The sequence below is a fragment of the Stegodyphus dumicola genome, chromosome 12 (assembly GCF_044657685.1).
Source record: "Stegodyphus dumicola isolate Sdum_Otavi_A_Nest chromosome 12, ASM4465768v1".
Lineage (NCBI taxonomy): Eukaryota > Metazoa > Arthropoda > Arachnida > Araneae > Eresidae > Stegodyphus > Stegodyphus dumicola.
The window spans coordinates 80360079-80385420 of record NC_140779.1 but is presented as its reverse complement, the minus strand read 5'-3'; the positions used below and the strand labels follow the sequence as shown (position 1 = coordinate 80385420).

The window sequence follows — 25342 nt, the reverse complement described above, 5'->3', positions numbered from 1 at the left end:
AAACAGTTATATGCTTATTGAGAATTGCAACTTTATCAATATGCTTTGAATTTTAAATTAGGAAAAAAGTAATTTTATTTTTTCATAAGTTTTTAATAAAATTCTCTTGATTTCAAGGGGGATCAGATATAGACCGCTCTTTTTTAGGAGCAAAAAAAATTGTTGAAAAACTTTCTTCCATTTGATTATGTTATGAATTCTGTTACTTCTACATATGGCGCTAAAAACACACTTTATTAATCACAGTCATGCTGATAATGTTAAAGAACATCAGAAGGATAGATATGTTATAATTTAAATGTATTTTCAATTTGTATAAATTAAATACATTATTAATAATTTGAAAGATAAATTAAGGAATTGAATGGAAGCTCTCTGGAATCATTAAGGATGGATAAATTAAGGATGTTGCATGGAAGACCTCTAGAAATTTGCTTCTTATCAGGCTTCATGGGGTATAAATTAAAGATCTTATGACTTGCATAATGGCAATACTCAATAGGTAATGTAGATGATGTAAAACTTTGGCGTTATGTACAACCTTACCACCAAAATTCTAAAACCAGAAAGTAAAAAGAAACATATGCTATATGCATTCAAAAAGCTAAATTCAAGATTTCACCAGAAGTGATAAGAAGGCAATATGCTATGCTACTCATTTTGGGAAAACTCGCAAACAATTAAATGAAGTGAGAAATTTAGATTCACCACAGTTGTTTTCCTTGCTTCTTACTACATTACTCTGTTTGACACATGACCTTCAAATTTATGCTTGTGCCTTATTATCAAGTGGCCATCAAATGACCTTGAGAGAAAAACTACACTGACACACAGCAAGGATGTTTCTTCTTCGCGCAAGCAAAAAACACCTTTAGAAGAACCCATGACGCTAATATGATTGTTAGATGTCTTCATCTTCCAGGACACCTGCTTTGAAACGAAATTGAAGGTTTGGGACATGGGTGTCAACAACTCAAGAACACGTAATCTGCTTCATATTCACACGTTCTTATCACTGGTACCATAAGCAGTCAATAAGTCAGGAATTTTTTGATAATTAATCCATTTAAGGTCTGGGAAAAAGCTAATGATTTTTTATATATTTATTTAACCATTATTCACATCTGATACTAATTATGTATGGCATATGACATTCTACCGTAATTTAATATTGGGTGGGTGAAGATGAAATGGCCAATTTTAAGGCTGATTCCCCCTCTAAAAAATACAATACTTAGTTAAACAAAGTCATTTCCAGCAGCATCTTGCATGATTGCCAATGTGTGGCAAATAAATCAATGTCTCTAGAAATGATGTAGTCTTCTGCTGCCCAATAAATTTATGCATTACTGGCAAATTATTTATCTGACAAAAAAAGCCTTATTGCCAGAAAAAATAGTATCTGTTAAGAGAAATGTCAGAACAGTATGGATAATGAGTCACAATTTCATACCTCAAATTGCTGACTTTCTGTATGGTTGGTTGGTACTCCATATACGATTGGATGATATCTAGAAGCAAAAGGCCTCTATGTCTGTTTACAAGTGTTAGTTGCTGAAAACTTAATTTATGCATCTGCCTCATATGTGCACAATATTAAATTGCATTTACCATTTCAACTTATGGAAGGAATGTATAGTGAATAACCCTGGGGAACACCACCATACAAAAAACAATCTTTGGATGAAAAGCTGCTTTTGAAGACCTCCCTCAAGTTCCTTTCACTACAAACCATTGTGACAAGTGTGTACAATTGCCTCAGAATATTCATTTCCATCCACAGACACAATTCACTGCAGGAATTCTTCTTCTTAGCAGACTACAGCACACTTCCAAACATTCTGTTTTGTTTTCATCAGGGAGTTCATAAGATATCCACTTGTCGGGCTTTCTTATTTTTTTTTATTATGTCCAAGTACCATGAAACAGTTTAAAGTATACATCTAGTGTTTAGATGGTTCTTCATATGGTTTGTCACACACCTGATTTGGTTCAATTCTTTAACCCAAGTGGCATGACTGCCTTTACTTGGTCAAAAGATTTTTTTGTCATTTGGTACATATTACGTCATTATTATTTAAAATATTTTGTTTTCTTAGTTTCTTTTATAACCAAAATATTATGTCGCTGAATGAAAATTTGTAAAAGAGATAATAAAATAATGAATTACACAAATTCAGCCAAAAAAACGCTGTTTAAATGCAGTTCTTTATATAAAGGTGACTTAAAGAAAATCATCGCATATGACTTTTATTATTTATTTCTTTCAACACAGCAAAGTACGCAAGAGTTATCAACTAAGAGAAGAGATGACTTCGCAAAAGACTTTCTAGGAGAAATTGGATCATATTTATATTTTACACAGGGCAAATCATGAAAACACCCATGCAGTCAGCCTGTTCACTAGAATTAGAAAATAGCTTGAATTATCAGTATTCAATGGTTTTAACCATTTGGCCATTGGTGGACATGAATTTTATTAAAGGTACTCAAGTGTTATTACACAGAAACTGTAATGCAAATATATAAAATATTACATACGTTTTAGTATTAATGTCTGGGCTGGTTGCTTCTTTCCCAGTTTTAACTTCTTCAAAAAGATCTAGATTTTTGGCAGAATCAGATGGTAATACAGATGGATTATCAACTGTTTTTTCTGCAGCAGGAACTTTCATTTTTGGGAAGACTTCTGACACACTACTGTTTGATATGTTTTCATCAGAATTTCCCTTTGATTTTACTTCTTCAGAATTTGTTTTATCAGGTTCATTTGAAGAATCAGTTTTTGGTGTTGAAAATGAAGGCAATCTTTGCGAATTTATTCCTGAAAGCAGGAAAATATAATTTGCATTTAAATTGGTAACACATTAGCAGTAGGAAGTAATACAATTACAAAAAATCCTGATACAAGTGTGGATATAGTGCTTTAAATGAAGTAAAGAACTCAGCCAAATCTTTAGACCAAAAATATGAACTTACACTCATTTAAAAACTATTAATTAGCTATTTATAGTTATCAAAAGGTCACTCTTGTTAATTATTTGAAAGACTTAAATAAATCAAAATACTTATTAATATGAGAAGCTAAAAGTCATATGATATACTGATAAGCTAAACATCCTTTAAATATATTCCTAGTTTCTTTAACTTTCTCTCTTTTTAAAAATTGTTATGATAAAGTATGTGAACAGGGTTCACTAACTTAAATGATAATTAAAACTACTTTTTTAAAAAAATCATAGATTTAAATCATGTAATTTTTTATTAGGGAGGGAAAAAGTCTTATTATATTAAATTATCATTTTATTTTAAGACTTCTGCATTTTGTGTTATTCAATTTCAAAACGGCATTTTGTGTTGATTCACTTTACAAACTATTGCCACCAAATATTATACTTAAAGAAACTAAATAATGAAGAATTTGCATGAATGTTTCTTGCACTGTGAAAAAACAAGGATATCTAGAGTCATCAAATTTTGCATAACTAGTCCTCCAACCGAACATGGGCACTTGGAAACCCGAATTTTGAATTTCAAATTTACTTTATTATCTATTTAAAATTTTGTAAAAGTTTAATGAATTTTTGATAAACAAACTCAATTATTTCAAAGCGAGCAATGGCTACACTGTACGGGAAAAAATTTTTTTAGCTCCAGCATGCAAGAGTGTGTATACGAAATTTTAAAGCTATGCTTTTTTGCTGCTTTTAAATATTTTGTGATATTGCTGTTGAATTGAAGTTTATGTGTTTTAAGTGCAAAGAACATGGTATTTAACCAATAAAGGAAACATGCAAAATGTTTAAAAAAAACACCCTTTTGGACATAATATAAAATCTGAAAGTTTTCATATTTTTTTTTTTTTTTTAACTGAATAAACTTCTTAGCTGTCCCAAGAATAAATTTATTGCTCTTTATGAAAATATGAAATGTAAGCTACTTTACAAAATATTTCCATTCATTTTTTTAAAAAAACTATTTTATGAATACAATGCTGTAACTCTCAGTATTAAAATATGCATGCTGCAATATTATTATTACTATCAATAATTAGTTATTTTATGATTTAGATCTTTATTGCCACTTCTGTTTCTTTTTCCCTAGCAGAATGCAAATTAGTTTGAGAGTATTTAAGGTGAGATTTTTGGACTGTAAGACAGAGTGTGTTTCTGTCTCTCGAAGCCACATTATTAGGTTTAGCAGGCTAAGATAAGATTTAATTCTTCAGTTTTGTGTGATAGTTGTTAATATTTAAATTGTTATACTGATGAGAAGTTTGAGTCAGCTTTGCATTAAAGCATTGTAGCCCTTTGATATTAGACTTAGTTTTAAACATGAATTTACTATTACTTTAAAAGCCTTTATGTCCGAAACTACTTTTTTTTTTTTAAGGAGAATTTTAAACTTTTCTATTATATTTCTTTATGCATGAGAAACATTTCACATAAAATTTACAAAAAATGTCATAATTTTTCATTGTTCTTTTTAAATTTAAAATTGGGACTTAAAAGTCCTGTTGGGACATAATTGAGCAATTTAATTGACGGGACTTAAAAGTCCTATTGGGAAATAAAGGGTTAAGTTACACTGCGACAAGTGACTGATTTATAAGCATGAGTCGTGTTTAACAAACCTTCTTAAGACTTGTAATTCTTCTCAGATGAAGCAATAATTCATTCTAAAATGCTCTTTATGAAATTAAGAAAAAGTAGTCTAATACGTCTAATAGGAGTTTGAACTTAGTTTATACTAGCAAAGCAAAACAAACTTTAGGCTCTACTCTTATATGCACTCTAAGATCACCAAATGTGGTGATATGTGTCCTGCGCTGGTTTTTGGCATAAATGCATGCTGTATGGCAACCCTTTTGACGTTGAAAACTCTTTTGCTGGAGTGGTTTAATTGCTCGTGTTGTGCATGTTTTGAAATGCCCTATGTTGCAATGATTATTTTTAGTAGCTGTGCATGATAGAAGCAAGGAAACGCTGATGCAGTGTATTAAAGTGTGGATTGAGCCTTATACAACTATTTACTTTGGATGGCTGGAAATCTTACAAGGATTTAGGAAAAGAAGGTTTTGAACATTTATTTGTGAACCATAGTATAAATTTTGTGGATAGCGAGTCCGGCTGTCATATAAATACTATAGAGAGTACGTGGCGGCATGTTAAAGCTACGTTCTGCTGTCCGAAGAAGCATCCATTAAAGTAAGTGCATTTTATTTTATTGTTTTTATTTTGTAGAATGTTATGTTCATTGTTTTTTTACTATGAATTTCTGTTGTTATTATTGTTTCTTGAATTATTTGCAACATATTTTAGTTTATTTTGTTGATTTGTGCGCAATGCTTAAATTGGGCAATTCGTAGATTTTTTTTAAGTTTAAACAGGATGCTGTGTACATGCTGTTCTTTGAAATTTATTGTTATGTTAATTTATTAAAGCAAGGTGTGCGTAGTTCGAAGATTCCTTCGCTGGCTAGCTCGTGCAATTCGTAGATTTTTTTTAAGTTAAAACATCGCTGTGTACATGGATTGTTGTCAAATATTTTTGGTTAGAAATTTTACATTTTTGCTATCTAAATTTTTTGTTTTAGATTTTTAGCTTAAATTGTGTGCTCAAAACATGGTTTTTGCATGTGCGAAAAACGTGTTTTTGGAGACATTTTAGGCTTAAAGTTCAAAATGTAGACAAAAAATTTAGATAGTAATATGGCACCATGGAGTTTCTCGCCAAAAATATTTGGCGACCTGAGGGCGCATATAAGAGTAGTTCCAAACTTTATAATGCAATTATATAATATGCTTATATATAAAATTAGCTTAGATCATTCATTTGTAGATAGCTGAAGGAATACAAAAGTCAGAGAAACTTTCTGCAGGCAAAATAAAAAAATCTCCACAAATATTAAATTTGCAAATCATGCAGTTAATTGAAAAACATACCAAATGTAAAAGTAAGGCTTGTTTTGAAAAATTAATCTGTTTCAATAATCATCATATAAGAGAGGGGAAAATCAATTTTTCTTTTAATGGTCAAGCCACCATTTAATTTTTTCTATGTCACCTCAGTAACTTACTTTGAATTGCTTTAAATATGCCAGTTTTGTCAGTGTGGGTTTATTATTTCTTCAATACAGATGAAGACAATGATGCAAAAATATTGAAACAAAGGTTTTTCTACTTAAGTTTCATTTTAAGTTTTAACCAAGACCATTCTGATAGAATTCAACAGTCCTACATTCTTCTTTCCCTACCATCAAGATTTCGAAAATTCTGAATAAAGAAATTTTAAGGATTCCCATTTTATAAAGATATTAAAGTATTACTAGTATATCACGATCTTGTTTGTGATTTCAAGTCTAGCAGCAAGAGCAGCCAGCTTCTGCTAATTAACATATTGCTCCATGTGTTTCAGATGAATTGAAATAAATAACAATTTTTTTTTATTGCCAATTATGTAATAGTGATTATATTACTTAAGAAAGTGTTTCTCTAATGAATGCCAATAATGTTTATAATGTTGGCAATGAAGATGATAATCTCAATGGAAAAGCAACAAGCTGATGTACGAGACGTTTTAAACACAGTAAGAAGTTTGCATCCAGTGTTATTAAATAATACTTCAATATTTTTAATAATTTAAAGAGAAGTGAAAAAATATCAAGTATTACTTATAAGCAGTGGATAATGTTTTCACTTAATTAAAAAACTTCTGCAATTGTTTGTTTGGTTTAATATGACACTCAAGGATTATCTGTTTAATGGGTAACATATTTATGAAGGACATATTAAAACAAAAAAAAAAAAAAAAAAAAAGGCTGAGCCATGCTGTATATATGTATGTCAATAGTCTACATTTAAATAGAAAGTCACTGTTTATATCATTTTTTAATAATACTAATCACTAAAAACTATATATTAGATATTTTAAAATAGTACCTTCTGTTTATTCACACCCCCACTGAAAGTCAAGAATTTGTTGCCAACTTTGGAGAGAGACATTTATTTAGGTATTCTTATGTCTATACACATACTTCTTGGAGGTAATTACACCAACTGATAGTTGTGTTTCTGGATAATCCCACTTCTTTTTTACAGAATTTCACTGCTATATATTCCTTTGTCCAATAAATACCATGATTACGAGTTGTAAATGAGATATGCCTCTCCTCAAACCAGTTTCTGGCCCACATCCTACCCCTTTACTTATAATCTGTAACACTGCATTTCCATAAAATTTGGTCATTTGAGAAATACAACTTGTGAATTTTTTAATTCTCTTCTGTTAGATAAAACACCATATGTCTAAAGAAAGGCAAATCGTTCTTTTTTAACGGTTGGCAAAGTCCACAGTCCTATTATGATAAATTACAACAAAAAGATAATCAATAAATTTCAAAAGTACAAATCCATATATCATAGCTGCCTACCTTATACTCTTGGAAAAAAAAAAAAAAAAAAAGAAACTAGAAAGTTTTCGCTCGTGCGATTTGAGAGGAGCTCCAAACCGACTTTTACTCACTTTACAGTACAAACTATTTGTAATTCAATTCTGATGTAAAATTCATTAATATTTAACTGGACATTCTAAATTTTATGTTCTTTACCTGGTTCATTTTTTAACTGTCTTATACTTTTATACAAGAAAATTCTGCATAGTGAAGAAAACCTTTATTTGTTGCAGTTCTTTTAAACATAATGAAAATAAAAGCAATAATTAATGTACACAGTATTTGTGAGGATAATGTTAGTAATGTACCATAAGCTATAAAATTACGCAAAATTATATACATACATTAACTGATTATACATTGCTTGAATCTTCATACAAAAGTCTACAAATGTCCAAAATAGATTAAGGCAAATGGATTCAAATGAGATTTAATGAGAAAAATTTAACAAAACAAAGATCAATGAAATATAATAAGAAAAAAAATACAATTCAGTTGGAATAGAATTTAATAAAAACTTTTCTGAAAATATCTTTTTTAATTAAAAGAAACACAAGAAGTTCCCCATGTACCACATAGTATTGCATGGGGCTTATAGAAGTAAGTATGAAACACAATACAAAATAATCAGAAGAGAAAATTGAAACAAAATTAAGATGATTACAAAGTTTTCCAATGAATTGACAAAAACTGTTAAATGCACTTCTCTCAGAAATAAATTGGCGAAATTCTGAAGGCCAGCTAATATTAAAATTTTTCAGTCCCAGTTTCAAGACTTTCTTTCGCTCTCATATTTAGGACATAGAAGAAGCACATGTTCAACATTTTTCCTCGCCATTGAGTCTACATTCACAGACAGACTTGAGGCTCAACTTAAATCTGTTCAGATAACTAAACTTGAAATTTCCATGGTCGGTAAGAAATCAGGTTAATTTTTAGTTTGTGAAGAAGTGATAACGCTACAATCTCATTTTGATGGAAGGGAAAAATCTCTTAGTTAAGTTCCCTTTATTTGAGTTAATGAATTCGTGATTCCAGGACTCCACAATACTTTCATATATGGCCTTCTTATAAAAGGAATTAGGGATATTGACAAAAGTGTTAATTTCCCACTTAGTTGTAGTCATAGCAAGGAAATCGGCTCATTCGTTCTCAACAACACCTGTATGACCAAGAACAAATGAAAACGCAACCAAAAAATTTTTACCTTTTAGGCTTTTCAGTTATTTTTGAATCTCGATATTGATATCATTAGAGGAATAAATACATTTTAGGATCTCCAAGGATGATAGGAAATCAGTATAAATGAGATAGTCTGATATAGCACTATTTTGTTCAGAGATCCATTTGATGGCAAAGTTTAAGCACAGAAGTTCAGCTATGAAAATGGTACATTCATCTCTAATTCTAAATTGAAAGTTTAGAATTAGAGAAGACCATTTTTGAAGGCAACGAGATGGGAAATGGAATTTGCCTAATATGTTTCATGAATTCAATAAATTTCATTTATTGCTAGGGAAACATTTTCCTTAGTAAAGGTCTGGTTTATATTACCAAAGTTCCTGGTTTATATTAAAAACCAAGAACTTTGGTGATTCACTAGGAGACTGGGAGATATATGATGATGATAAAGTGGGAATCTCTTGGTAAATTTAGGAGAGTTGGCAGCTGTGACATATGTACTCAAATACATGCATACTACATGGGTTGCCACATAAATACTGTCATTAATATGTTTTTGCAACTTTTCAGTGGGACAGCAGATAGTCAGAAAATCAGATTTTATTTTAAAATACTTGTTTTACTTTTACTTATTATGGAATAAATGCAAGTTCTAAGGTTTTTGCATCACCAGAGCCAAGCCCTAGGTGTACCATTACTAAACCTATCACTCTACAACAATGTCTAACTACTAAAAAAATTATCTTCACACAACAGATCAGCAAATAAAGTATTTTATGCCAAATCAACTATACAACTAACTATAAATGGGAATAAAATTTTCAACATCGAATAGCTCTCCTCTAGCTTTTAATATTTCTCCCTTTAATTATACAGCTTGAAAGGTGAATTAAGCGCCAAATAAATGGAACGACACAAAAATGTTTTGATGTTTAAAATGTTGAAATTAAAAAATTACAAAAGAAAACATATTGATACAAAATAATCTTCAAATGAAAAAATTACAAAAGAAAACATATTGATACAAAATAATATTAAAGTATGTTAATAAAAATAATAATAATATAATATATAGTTTAGATAAGTTCTGCAACAGTGAGTGTTGTCGTCATCAGGAGATCGTGCTTCGCAATACTGTCGTTCGAAAGAATAGCTATAGTTTGTAATTCCAATAAAAGCATCGTATTTTTGCTCTGCTGTTTGTTTTCTCTATTTTTAGAAATACCTTTTTAGGTTACGTATTTTTAAGAAATACTTTTTTAGGTTATGGGCCCAGCAAACTCCCATATTGCGTCAAATGTTTTGAATTGATGTTTTGTCGAAGAAACGGAACTCGTTAAGCCTAATGAAGTAAGTGTTTTGTTTTCGTTATAGCAATCGAAAGTTGTTTAGAAATCAAAGTATGGAATTATCTAAGGTCCAAGTAAAGCCTTTATCAGGTGAAAGCGATTGGCTTATATGGAAATACAGGATAAAATTTGTTTTAAATTATCATCCTGGTGCTTTAGAAATTGTAGAAGGAACTATAGTGAAACCAGAAGTTCTTCCTGTAGATGCTCCGATTGCTCAACAAGAGAAATATAATGAAGCTGTTAAGAAATTTCAAAATGCAAACACTAGTGCTATGATGGTATTAACGAATTCCATGACGGAAGAAACTCTGCAAAAAGTTATGAGATTTCAGACTGCTAGAGAAGTGTGGTTGGAATTACATAAGTTATTTGAAGCATCATCAGAAAATCAATTGTATAATATATGCATGCAATTTTTTCAATTCAAGTGGAATGAAAAAGATAATATGGCGGCTCATCTTTCCAAATTAAAAAACTTATGGAATGAGTTGAATTCAGGACTTGAAAAGAAAAATGAAAATAAGTTACCTGACATGCTACTCAATTGCAAGATTTTAGATGTCTTACCAGAACAATACCATTTGTTTAAGTCAAGTTGGTTACTCTTGGGTGAAGACAAAAGAACAGTTGATGAGTTAACAGCACAGCTTTGCTCTCATGAAAGAGAATTTAAAAGTCATGAGAAAGGCAATACAAATGAACAAGTGGCATTAGTAATGTCAAAATCTGAAAAACAAAAGCAATATAAAAAAGACAAATTCAGAAGAAAACCAAGAAAAGAAGATATTTGCAATTATTGCAAAAAGAAAGGACACTGGGTAAAAGATTGTAAACAGTGGATTGCTGATGGAAGACCACCCAAGAATAGGTTGACGAAAACCAATGAAGGAAATACAGGCAGTGTAATACTGATGTCCAGTGACGAAGAGGCTAAGACTGATCGAACATCTTTTTGGATTGATAGTGGAGCTACAAGACATATCATGAATTGTTTCACATACTTTATTGACTTTATGAAGTTTGATAGTCCCTGTAGCATCAAGGCTACTGGAAAAGAAACTTTAGTTGCTCTTGGTAAAGGTACAGTATGTGTCAAAACAACTATTGGTAGTAAAATCCAAAGAATTTACCTTAAAGATGTTTGGTATGTCCCTGAGATAAACAGAAATTTATTTTCTTTACTTGCTGCTCAAGATAGAAATCCGAATAGTAAATTTATTTCAACAGTTACAGAATGCTGGTTAAAGGTTAATGGTCAAGTAGTGCTTTTTGGAACTCGCAAAGTATATGGTACTTTATACAAGGCAGCTATCGAACCTATTATGCCTGATAAAATTATAGAAGTGCATGCTGCTGAAGCAGACAATTCCTTGTTAGAGTTATATCATCAGAGATGGGGACATCAAGATAAACGTCACATTAAGAACATGCTTGAGAAAGAATTAGGAATTAAAATCCCATTTGAAAGAAAATTGTGTGAACCATGCATTTTTGGCAAAGCACACCGTTTACCATTTGGCATAAGAAAGCCAGCCAGCAAGCCTGGTGAATTAATTTCAGCTGATGTCTGTGGACCTTTTGATGAATCTTTCCAGAAGAAAAGATACTTAGTTGTGTTTAAAGATAGCTACACAAAGTTTCGTTATGGGTATTTTATCAAGGAAAAATCTGCTGTTGTAAATATGTTACAACACATGCTTGCACACGCTAAAATTTTAGGACATCCAGTCAAAAGAATTTCTCAGCGATAATGGAGGCGAGTTTGACAATGACAAAGTGCGTGCTATTTTGCATTCTGAAGGTATAACTCAAAGACTAAGAGCACCTTATTCTCCTGAACAAAATGGCTCTAGTGAAAGAGACATACGTACAATAATCGAAATGGCAAGAACATTTAAGTACTCAAATTCTGAAGCTCATTTTCCTGCAGCAATGTGGGCTGAACTAGTCAACACTGCCATATATGTACTAAACAGAACTGGCAAATCATCAGTGGAAGGCATGAGTCCTTATGAGCTATGGTTTAAAAAGAAACCTCGAATTAAGCATCTTCGTATAGTAGGATCTGTGTGCTATGCCCATATTCCTAAACAAAGGAGAAGGAAAATGGATAATAAGGCTACAAAAGCTTATTTAATTGGTTATGATGGAGACGAAAGATACCGATTATGGATCAAAGAAACCAATAGTGTGATCTGTTCACGGGATGTTATATTTAACGAAAAGCTCACAGATTGTGAAGAAAGGGTGCAGTTACCTATTCAAGATCAAGATAGCCTAATTTCTGGCTCTGAACATCAACAAAATTCAGAAAAAGATAAGTCAGAAAAGTTTCTTTGTGAAGAAGATAATTCAGAAAAAGAGTACAACAAAGAAATATCTGGAAATATATCAGAAGAACATTCTGAAAGAGAAGAATGTGAAGATATTAATTTGCAAAATAATGCACAGTCAAGATTCCTAAGAGATAGAGCTGACTTGAGAAAGCCAAAGCGTTTTGAAGATTATATAATGATAAGTGAAGCTTTTATTATTGATTCTGAAGAACCTGAATCTTATGAAGAAGCGATCAACTGTAAGCAAAGTGTTAATTGGAAAGAAGCTATGGATTCAGAGATGAAATCATTGATAGAGAATGAAACATGGAGTTTAGAAAAATTACCAAAAGATGCTAAAGCTATACCACGCAAGTGGGTTTATAAGATCAAAAGAAATCATGATGGATCTATTGATAAATTCAAGGCTAGACTTGTTGCCAAAGGATGTACTCAACGTTTTGGAGTTGATTATGATCAAACGTTTAGTCTAGTAACAAAGTTAGGAACTATTCGTTCAGTTTTGAGCATCGCAGCCAATGAGAAAATGCATCTTTCTCAGTTTGATGTCGGTTCAGCATTTTTATATGGAAAACTTGAAGAATCTATATACATGCAGCAACCAGAAGGATATAGTGACGGTTCAAAGAAAGTCTGTAAGTTGAAACGCAGTTTGTATGGACTTAAACAATCATCACGCTGCTGGAATAAATATTTTGGAGATTTTGTGACACAGCTGGGCTTCAAGACAAGTGAAGCTGATCCATGCTTATATATAAGAAACAATAACGGCAAGAAGCTAATCGTATGTTTATATGTAGATGATGGTTTAGTAGCATCAACAGATCTACAAGAATCTGAAAAATTTCTCAGAGAATTGAAGTCGAGATTCAGAATCACAACTAAACCAGCAGTATACTTTCTTGGACTTGAAATTAAACATCTTGAAGATGGAAGTATTAAAATTAGTCAGCAAGCTTATGCAAGAAAAATTCTTCAAAAATTTGGGATGGAAGATTGCAAGCCAGTGTCAACTCCTATCCTGAAGGAAGGTCTAACTGAAAAGAAAAAGGAAGATAAATCAAACAGAGAAATTTTTCCTTATAGAGAAGCTGTAGGAGCTTTAATGTATCTTATGTTAGGCACAAGACCAGATTTAGCTTACTGTGTTGGCATTCTATCACGTTACCTAGAAAATCCTTCGAAAGATGATTGGAAAAAACTGAAACATGTATTCAGATACATAGCAGGTTCTCTAACTAAAGGTGTTACATACAAGAATAAATACAAACCAGGAATTCTAGAATGCTATAGTAATGCAGATTTTGGAGGCTGTCAAGAAACAGGAAAATCAACGAGTGGAGTAGTGATATTATATAGTGGTGGAGCTATATCATGGATTAGCCAAAGGCAATCAGTTGTTGCAACTTCGACGACTGAAGCAGAAGTAATTGCAGCTAGTGAATGTTCTAGAGAAGTAATTTGGTTAAAGCAACTATTTAGTGATGTAACCAAGTTACGTGAAACTCCAGTAATTCAAGTAGACAACGCCGCTGCAGTGAGACTGTCACAAAACCCGGAGTTTCATCGACGCACAAAACACATTGATATCAAGCACTTTTTCATACGAGAGAAAGTTCTAGAAAAGGAAATCATTGTGCAGCAGGTACCTACAGAGGCGCAAGTTGCTGACATAATGACTAAACCTTTATTTAAACCGAGACTGTTAATTCTTTATGACAAGATGGGACTTTTGTGACTCTTTTCTTTTAATTTATTATTATTATTATTTTTTACAAGGGGAAGTATTAAAGTATGTTAATAAAAATAATAATAATATAATATATAGTTTAGATAAGTTCTGGCAACAGTGAGTGTTGTCGTCATCAGGAGATCGTGCTTCGCGATACTGTCGTTCGAAAGAATAGCTATAGTTTGTAATTCCAATGAAAGCATCGTATTTTTGCTCTGCTGTTTGTTTTCTCTATTTTTAGAAATACCTTTTTAGGTTATGTATTTTTAAGAAATACTTTTTTAAATAATCTTTAAATGAAAAATAATACAAATTTCATTACAGCTGAAAAGTAAATCAGAAATGCTTTTCATTAGTAACATTATTAACAAAATATATAGAAGACAAAAATTACAACACATACCTATAAACTGTGTGAATACTGAAGAATGGATAACTTCAATATTTTTAGATAAAGCATTAAAAAAATTATCAAGGGCTTGAACCTTCTCATCAGAAGTATATTTGTCAGCAGTGCTTGATTTTGGTACAGGAGGCAATCCAGCTTTTGGATATTTTTTATTTAATTTTTTATACAAGTCTTCTATTTCTCTGTAAGCTTTGAATATCTGTAAATATTACAATTCTGTCACTTAAAAGTCAAATTAAGTAGAAAAACTTTAATGATATTCATATTTTAATTTCAAGGAAAAACATTAGTAACAAACACATATAATAAATAATGAACATGTTGTTGATGACAGAAGTATACTTTACATAAAAATGATGAAAGTTTTAAAGTAAAAATATCTCTTGGTTAGTTATTTATGTGCAAATGTTACTGGCAAAGTATGAAACGCCTGCATTCTATAGAATGCCTAGGCCTTGTGAACAATACCGGACGTTTTCAGGCAAAGTATGAAATAAGAGAATTATTACACGCTTTACCTAGGCATTCTATAGAATGATAAATGCTCTTTAGGCAAAGTATGAGAAAAAGGTTATAATAAGGCCATTATTTAAGATGTGCACTCCTAAAAAATACAAACGTTATTTTTAAAAAAATTAATAAAAGAGTGTCATTAAAAAATACTGAGATGATCTTGATATAACAAAATAAACTTTCTCTATCTGATTGAGACTAATAATAAATAATAAACTCTATCTGATTGAGACTGGGAATCAGTAAGCTCTACCTGGAAACGGAATTTAATTTAGAAATAGTCATAAGTTTTGCAACAATCCCCTTTTTAATACATTTTCGTTTGTTCTGGCAGGGCCCACAAAGTGGTTGTAGAGTTCAATATCATTACATGTAAGGATTTCATATTTGGTTATAAGTTCTTTTAACATTCTGTCACGTTGTCAGTGTCTAGTACTCAAATGTATTTTCATGAAGTACAGGAATTAACTCGGTATCTGTGACGTAATACTGTGTAATACTGACACTTTTTTTAACAGGATAAATAAATGTACTTTTATTTTCCACAAACATCACATCCTACTGATTCAGTAGCCAGTAGTCCCGTGATACCTTCTTAGTAGTCATTTTGGCTTTTCTACATCATTTATTAACTTCTGTCAAGTAGTTTTGGTTCTTCAAATCGAACCAGAAAATGTATTTTATGCTTTGCCAGTATGTCACTTGGCATTTTACAGAATGCCTAGGAAATGTGTGAAATATGAATTGTTTCATACATTGCTGGCTAGTATTAGGCATTATACACAATGCCGGATTTCAAACCTTTACCGGTAACATAACCAATCCAAATTTAATGTGTAAAATGCAAAGCAAAATATGTGCAAAAAATTTAGAAAGACATGAACTGCAATCCATGAAATTCTTTAATCCATATAACCTTTGATCTCAAAGTGAGCAAATTATTGAAATTCTCGAATTGCATGAAAATAAAAATTTTATGTATTTCAAATTCAAATATACAATAAAAATATACTTAAACACAAAATAAAACTTTAGAGAACAATAAAGCATGAACTTCAGAAACATGAAAGTTGAGGAAATTAAAAGAAAATTAATTCAAAGTTCATAGAATTAAAAGATTATACTTACAGAAAAATGGACCACATCTCCATATTTATGCAGTCTCGTTTTAAACAAATCTAATCTAGTTAACACAGATATTTCATATAAAATTGATATTCCTCCCAAGGGAGCTTCCTCCTCTTGAAAACATGGAACTGATATATCAATTCCCGTTTCTTCATTTTTTAAAGACCTATAAAATTATTACATAAAAATTTTAACATGACATCATAGCATAAAACGCATAATATTAATATCTATATCATGTCAAAAATAATTAACATCTGTAAATATGTAAACTTATTAGCCCATACATGTTTTTTAAAATATTAAGAAATCACATCTTTAAAATTTTAAAAACAACAACATATAAGTATTTTGCTATGTGGTTAAGGAATATTTCTAAAGTACTTTGAACACCTTCAATAGTTTACAATTCAAATGCAGTGACTTGTAACTCTATACATATTGGCAAGCTGAATAACAAATACATATGATGAATTTTTTCAATACAGACAAAATTAAAGATATTAATGAAACAAAGAAAGTATTTATTCGAAGTTACTTAAAATAACTATCAAAGATGATAAGTAATAATCTTAAAAACAATAAATTTTGGTAGTAATTAATAAAAGAATAATAAAAATTGAAAAATTTTGTGTGTATAAATATATGTACTATGTACTTATTATTACTTATCTACCAAGTAAGATAGTATATTATTGGTTAACCTAAACTACCAATAAGTATTTGGACACCTGTGATAGAAAAGAAAAACAAAATTTATTCATATTCAGTAGCTGGTAGAGCCTCCACAAATAGCAATTACAGCTTCAACCCTACAGGACATGCTTTCCACAAGTCCTTGTACGATGGCTATTTTCTTCCACTTGGCTTGGGGAAGACAATTGGAAGAATGGATGTACATTCCTTCATCGAAACTGGATGGTTGTTGCACCCCTTAATTAGGCAATCCAACTCATCCCAAAGGTTCTCGATATGATTCAGGTCTGGGCAGGTCAGTCCATTTGGTTAATTCCATTGTACCATATTACTCCATGGTGAACCTCGCAACATGACAGCTTACGATGTCATTCTTAAAGTAACATGGGTCCAACCCCCTAAACTGTCACAATGTAGGAAGCAGAGTGCTATCCAAAATAGAACAGCAGGCTTCGACGTTGAGTTTACCATGAATTTTGATAAACCTTCAGTCCATAACAAGAGATTACACCTCCAGATCATAGTTCCACCTCCATCGAACTTTACTGTAGACACAATGCATTCTGGCAGGAGGCATTCTCCAAGCAGACGCCAGATACCCTGTCATACAAATGGTAGAGGGCGAACCTTGATTCTTTGCTTCTATTTCCACTGATCAATGGTTCATTATTGACGTGCTTTACATTACATTATCCAAGCGGTGCTATTGGACTTCATAATCAAAGGCTTACAAGTAGCAACATGACCATGTAAACCAAGCAGATGTGCTTTCTTATGGATGGTATTCATCGAAACAACACTCCCAACTGCCTGTTAAAACTTCTGGAGTATGTGGATAAGCTGGATTCAGTTCTTCCGAATTTTTATGGACAGCACCTGTCGGTCGCCATCTCCCAGTTTTGTGGATCTGCCGACTTGGTGCACATTCCACTCACCTTCCACTTCTGAATCATATAGGCCATTGTCAAATTTGGATAATTGTCTACATATGTCTCTTAAAGGTTAGCCGTTTTTGCGATATTTGACAATTACATCTTTCTCGAAATCAGAAAACTCCGCACTTCATGGTCTCTTGCATGCGACTAATGTCCATGTTGTTTCCTACATGGCATTTAATGGCAGAAAGTGTGACGTATGTGAGGACCGCTGATATGAGCACTTGCATGGGTGTCTAAAAATGTATTGGTAGTTATATATCTTTGTGCAAAATGAATAGAGTAAATTCATAAACTTTTGGGGCAGCATTAACTTAATATTGTGAAGTAGAGAAAAATGGTATAAGTTATGGCCCTTCTCATTATTTGCTCAAAACGTGAATGCTACACACATTCGTATATATTTCAGAAAATTTGTTAGGTGTTTTATCAAAAGGTTCACATGTAAATGAAGAATACACACATAAAATGGGATAATATTATTGAACAAACAGTATAGAATTATCACATTCCCCACAAGCATATTTCTTGGTGTAAGTGATAACTACAGCCAGCTAACAAATGAAGAATAATATCGTGAAGATCAGTTGATTTGTCATATTTTTTCCTCCAAAACCCCTAATTATGGTTTAAAATATTAAGAACATTCACCAAACGCAATGCAATCAAAGCCGGTAAAATATATGTAAATTTCATAAATACTTGATTAATGAAAAGAGAATAATTAAAAAATTTAAATTGACAGTAATCTAATATATAAAGTATGCCTTCATGTTAATTCCAATATAAAAAAAATATTACACAAATCTTTCTTTCATAAACTGAAAATGCAATGTTATCTATATAAACATTTTATTCACATAGGATACGGATTTAAAAATACATTATTTATTCACTAATTACATATATGTACAAATAAAATATATTTTGTAATAAGTGATTGTAAATATGTGTTTAACTTAAAATATCAACATATCACAAGCACGTTATAATAACTATAATGCCATTTTCTTCTCCTAATATACACTTTAGTCTTTACCTGAATTCACTAGAAAAACATACAAGATTTATCAGTTTTAAAATCTTAACTTTTACTCAGACAATAGGTTTTTAATGTATATTTAAAGATAACACAAAACATATTTTAAAGATTAAATATTAATATAAAAAGATGTAAACTCTGACTTTAAAGAAAAACTGCATTTTTTTCACAATTAGCTCGATTAAATTTGTAACATTATTGTGGTTTCAAATTTAAACAAAGTAGGGAAAACATTTCTTATTAATACTGAAATTTTTGCAGAATATTTAAAAGTACAAAAACACTGTGCTGAAAGTTAAATATCTCATCCTGCTACCTTAACGCTTTTATAGTGAGCTGCTTTCAATGTTTCTATTAAAATTTCAATCCTCTTTATCTTTATTCAGTATACTGAATGGTTAGATCAAGAGATTTTGTAATATCCCAAACTTTCCCAAATCTATTTCATTTGGAGACTGGACATGATTGTCTTGCTATGCATTTGCACTACATTGGTATATATAACAGTCACTTGTATACTTTGTGCAACCAGAATTTTGAGATGGACAGAGATTAATTGCTAAAATGCTCCTCACCAGAGGAAAAAAAAACCTATACAGTCAGTATTAGCAGGCTAGAAAAATGATGCAGTCGACATCCAGAAACTAATTATTACTATTAATGCTTAATGTAGTCATTTCTTTTCCTATTTCCAAGTTTTGATGTAGTTATTGTTATCATAATGAGATTAATTACTGTTTTGTCTTTTTGTCTTCTTATTTTTTTCATGCTCCAGTCTCATGCATCAAAAATGCATGGGGCCAATGATGTATAATCATTGGAATAAAAATAATAAATGGCACCTTTGCAATTAAATGGTTTATATTTTGGTGCGATGTTGTTTGCATGGTAACCCTTTTGATGTTGAAACTTCATTTTGCTGGAGTGGTTGGTTGGTTTGGTGGGCATTTTGAAATGGCTTATGTTGCAATGAAAGACATGGTGGCAAAATTTCAGTCACATATTTTGGATCGTGTGCAAGGTAAATTTAGTATTAAAAGGTACAATATTGGAGTTGTTAACGAGTCTTTTGTTATGCAGATTTTATTCACAAATGTATGCTGGACTTTATATAATCTGTATCTTAGAAGATAGGGTAGAAGGTTAAAGTGGAAGAAATTGATGAGATTTGCTGATGTTTGAAACTGATACTTCTGCTGCTTGAAGAAACATTAACAATGGTAAGTGCATTTTATTTTGTTGTTTTTCTTATTTTGTAGAATGTTATGTTCATTGATTTTTTGCTATGAATTTCTATCGTTATTGTTGTTTTTTGAATTGTTTGACACTTATTTCAGTAAGTAGTTTATTTTGTTCATTTATGCACAATGCCGAGGCTGTGCGCGATGCCTACATTGTGCAATTTGCTGATTTTTTTTTAAAGTTAAAACAGAATGCTATATACATGGTACTGTTTGAAATTAGTGTTGTTGTGTTAGTTTATTTTAGTGAGGTGTACGTAATTCCTAGATTCCTACACTGCATAGATTGTGCAATTCTCTGATTTTTTTAAAGTTAGAGCAGATTGCTGTGTATATGGATTCGGTACTTTTTCATTTTGCGAGCGCAAATCTCGCCAAGTCTATACAGTATACACGTAAAAAATGTTAACAAATGTTAGTTCTAAGAATTTTTTATTTTGAAGGCATAAACATTTTAATATGGTTTAAAATTTTGTAAAAAGCCAATAAATTTGTAAAAAGACATAAATTTAAGAATTTACTTTTCCTTCATGGTTCAACATACTGATTTGCTGGTTCATATCACGTGACTCCAAGTGATCTTTTCTCACGTAAATTATGCTACAAAAATCGAATTCTCTCAGTAATTATCTATATTAATTTCAAGTTAAATCTTAAATTAAATCTTATGGAATACAAGTTTAAATAGAAGAATTATTTCAATTCGTATGAATAGCTTACTCAGAAAATTATGTAAAACTGCAGTGCTTTACTTTGCTAATGCATTCTCATTAGATTTGATGAATTTAACCCTTGATTTTGCCTTTTCTGTATTTTCACCTTTGAGTGAGTGGTGTGAATGCATAATAATTAATTACCGTGAGTGGTCTTAGGGCATAAAATTGAACTAGTAAAAATTCTATGTAATTGTATGCCAGTATTGAAAGAAACAATCAATCTGATAAGAAATGGCTGTGATTTGTTTTGAAAATGAAGGGTAAAGGTTACCAGCGGAGATATTCTGTTTGGCATCAGTTGTACCATTATTGGCGACTTTATCATTTGCGCCGACAAACAAGAAAAGTATCATGGATTCTTGCCAAATATTTTTAGAAACTTTTTGCTTTTGCTATCTAAATTTTTTGTTTTCATTTCGGGTTTTTGACATAAATTGTGTATTTAAAACGCGATTTTTGCACGTGTGAAAACCGCATTTTTGCAGACCTTTTAGGATGTAGACAAAAAATTTAGATAGTAATATGGCGCCATGGAGTTTCTCGACAAAAATGTTTGCCGAGAAATTTGTCGCCAACTGAGGGCATGTATAAGAGATGTTCCAAAACTCTTTCCAAGCATCAAAGTTTAGACACACATCTGTCTAAATTTTGATGAACTACTAAATATCAAACTGACCATTTGGTAATAATAATATTAAATTCATTAACTTGGAAGAAAATAGCCTAGATGAACTAACATAAAAATTATGATACTTAAGTTTCAAATACATAAAATATGATAATTTTCAAGTTAAGCAAAACTTTGGTTTGCAAAGTTAAAACTGGAAGTGCTTATAAAAGATTTAAACAGATAAAATATGACATTACCTTAATGTCACAGATGGCGTACTCATATCAATGAATACTAACACACTGTTACGTTTATAGAATGCATCTGAATATTACCTGAGTAAAAAAAGTAAAAAAAATATCATTAGAAATACAATAATAATTAAACAAATTGGTAAAAGTATAGTTTAGGGTACCCCTTGGCAAAACTTGGCGATACATGGATACCGATTTTGTGCAATTCTTTGACTTTTTATTTTACAAGACAAACAATTGCCCAAACTCGGTATCCATGTACACATCAACTTATTTTCACTTAAAAAAAATCCCCGAATTGCACAAAAATGGTATTGCGCACTCCTTTGACTTTATCCATGTACACGTCGACCTATTTTCACTTAAAAAGAAAAATCCCTCGAATTGCACAAAAATGGCATTGCGCACTCTTTTAACTTTATCCATGTACACGTCAACCTATTTTCACTAAAAAAAAAAATCCCACAATTGCACAAACTTGCATTGTGCACTCCCTTTACTTGGTCCATGTACACATCGATATATTTTCACTTGAAAAGTCAAAGGAGCACCAAATTCTACAATATAGGCAAACAAAAAATACATAATCTCAATAAAATACATTTTAAACCAAACAATAAAGTAACATAAAAAAGGAAAAACATGTTATACATTTATGCACTACCAAAAGCAAATATTCACTTACCATGATTTTCGAGTTCGCTTCGTACATCCAGAGCCACGTAAAAATCAAAATATCAATCATACTCAAATGACATTTTTCAAACCAGGTACTCTTTCTGATCGAACGCTTCACATAGTGACCTTTCTTCCTACAAACCCATTCAAATCCATAAACGGTTTTTACGTTTGACTAGACGCATTTCCTTCCTACATACAGGACACTTATAATGGCTACTAAGTAAACCTTCATTTACACACCAGTCAATTAAAGCTCTTTTCCCCTTTCACTCCAAATCATACAGAAACTTCAAATTAATCTTACTACATTCTACCGTCTCAAGAATCAAACCAACACACACCACAAAAATGCTTACAAAACATCACATGATTCAAAATTTCCCAGAATCATGCACCCGATTACGTCACAATAGGGTTTCCATAACATTCAACTACTCAGGCTACCATAAATGAAACAACAACTTAGCGATAAATCAAACAACTTCGCCATAATACAAGGGGTACCTTAAAGTCTACTCTACCCCACAAATTAATACATATCAGACACTTTATTGTTTTGCATTATCTCATGTTCAACGGAAAGCTTATTAAAAAAAATTAATACAGGATATGGCTAAATTCGAGCTGACAACATTATACATTCTCCATAAAATCTCACATTATTTTTTCAAACAACTTAACATTATTCCAATATTGGTTACTAGTTACTATTCTGTTAAATTTGTTACTAGTGACAAATACTGGATTTCACATTATTCCATTATTCATTACTAGTTAATATAATACCCAGCATTTGTGATGATACAAATGCAACATGATTCCTATTTTGAAAATTTTCTAATTTAATACAGCTGCATGCGATTTAATGATTTTGGTTTATTAGGAATAATTTTACAACATTTAAAGGTTTATTAAATATTGTAATTATTTTAATATGGGTATTGCAAATCAAGGTTTCTGATTTTAAACATTCTGTATGTACCAGACTTGTATTACAACAGCAGTTCATCTTATATTATGTGCAATCAAAAGATATGCTGATTATTTCCAGATAAAATATAGTAATGTGAACTATAAGATATTTTAAAAATTGAGAAATATGATTATATACTTTATATACCTGTTATTAATAGCTTTTAATTCAATATATATACATAAAGATAGAGAAAAATTAACCCTTTTGCACCTCTCTTTCTAACTATGCTCTAAATAAAAATTAATAGTTTTATTTTTACATGCTACCAAATTTTGAAATACTTCCCAAATTTTCAATTACCTTGTTAATCAGCCTTTCTCATCTAATTTCACTGCCTAAAAGGTTAAAAAAAATATTTAATCGAAGGAGAAAATTATATGTTTCAAACATACTGAATATTTTTACTAGAAAATATAATTAAAGAAATACAGAGGAAAGGAAACTATGTTAAAACCAATCAAAACATGTTTTCGGTACATCATATATTCTTCATATTCCTTACTTATGGGAGGGTTGTTAAAAGTCAAATTGCTGGGAAAATAAAATTTAAATTTGTTTACCTCTAAGTGAGGAAGTTACTACTTATCTGTTGATTAAACCATTCATCAAAGAAAATGGAAAGCAGATAAACACGGCGGCTGTGCTTAAAATTACTTCATTGTTTACATTTTTTTTTTTTTAACACGGGCAAATTTTGTTACTGCTTATACTATTTCCCAAACTTACTTTTTACATATTTCATTTAACAGATAATTACATCTTGAAATCAGTTTTGGTACTGTGTAAGGACTGACCGATATAAAAGTTGATAACATTTTACATGAATGCAAAAACAATGAATATATACCACAATCAAAATACGACGCCGTAAAATAAACACAATGTATAGATGAAAATAAACGCAATGTATAGATGAAGATAACAAATCTAAAATATTATATAAAATGTAATTATGTCCGATAACATTGACTAGTAAATTGAAATTCCCACAACTAAGCAGAACCTGTGAGATGTTTCTGAATGCAATTATTTTCATTAAATTTTGGATAAAAAGAAACATGTATTAACGAAAATTTACTAAATTTCGCAAAAAAAATTCTTCATTAACTCTACATATTTTAAGAACTGCTCCCATCTCTAATTCAACGCAAACCATACCTTTTAAAATCTACCGAACATGCCGAGAAAGTTATTTACGAATCAACAGTTGAACAGGAACACCCCCGATCACATGAACAGGAAGGAAGAGCTAAAAAAAGGGGGGGGGAGAAAGAAAAAGGAAAAAAATGGGCAGGAGGGGAAGAAACGTCCAGTTATTTTTTTAATTAAATTTCAGATATAGTGTAATGTTGCATATTTCTTTTTAAGGATAATAATATTATCTCCTTAATTATTTTACATAGCTTTCATTTATTGTTATGTTTAAATTACTTATTCAGTTCATGTCGAACTTTTTAAAATAACTGCAAAACCAAAATTAGGGAAGGCATTTGTGATGTAATTTGTTTGTAATTAATCTGCGATCCCCATAGTTGAAACAAGATTAAAAAAAAATAGTCTTGGTTTAATATATTTAACTGTAACTGTGAGGTAAAAAAAAGTGCGGTGAAATTAAATGCAGACTTGATCCTTGCTTTTCCCTGTCTGAAATTTCGTCACAGATTGCGCCAAAGAAGTCTCATTTCCCGCCAGTTTCGTATTACGTTTTCAAATAAAATCTGTGATGTAAAACGTGAATGTTATCAGAAATTACGTGCAAGTAAACCGTATTTTTTCTGTTCACAAAGCTAGAAATTTTAATGAATTCATCTAAATGAAATGAATAAAAATTCCAGGTTGGAATTTGAAAACAGACTATCTGGGAAACTTTCCAGTATATTTCAAGATTATCTAAACATTTCATTGAAAATGTCAGTACATTTTACTTGTAAATCATAAATAAACTTCCTCATTAATCAAAAGTAAAATCTTTAATTACTAAATTTCCTCATTGCATTCAAGATTTTAAAACTGTTAACCTCTTCCGCTTTATGGTAAAATTTATGCATTTTCAATTTCTTTTTATTGATGTTGGTAATTGTTTCTGA

The 25342-nt window shown here is 30.9% G+C and overlaps 1 protein-coding gene across 3 annotated transcripts in view; it reads right to left on the bottom strand.

Annotated features, from left to right (window-relative positions):
- The window catches only part of LOC118187362 (uncharacterized), a 66252-nt gene extending 41762 nt beyond the window's left edge, over positions 1–24490 (bottom strand). Inside the window, exons 1-6 of one of the 3 annotated variants that reach the window (XM_035357566.2) lie at positions 24414–24482; positions 23556–23590; positions 21602–21679; positions 16105–16270; positions 14458–14662; positions 2542–2824 (exon numbers count right to left, since the gene is read on the bottom strand). In XM_035357566.2, coding sequence (XP_035213457.1) covers positions 2542–2824; positions 14458–14662; positions 16105–16270; positions 21602–21627 — 680 coding nt within the window. In that variant the 5' untranslated portion in view covers positions 21628–21679; positions 23556–23590; positions 24414–24482. Of the gene's footprint in view, positions 1–2541; positions 2825–14457; positions 14663–16104; positions 16271–21601; positions 21680–22283; positions 22305–23555; positions 23591–24413 lie in introns of those variants that run through there. The other 2 variants (XM_035357565.2, XM_085806631.1) reach the window with 2 other exon arrangements.
- Positions 24491–25342: the final 852 nt, after the last annotated feature.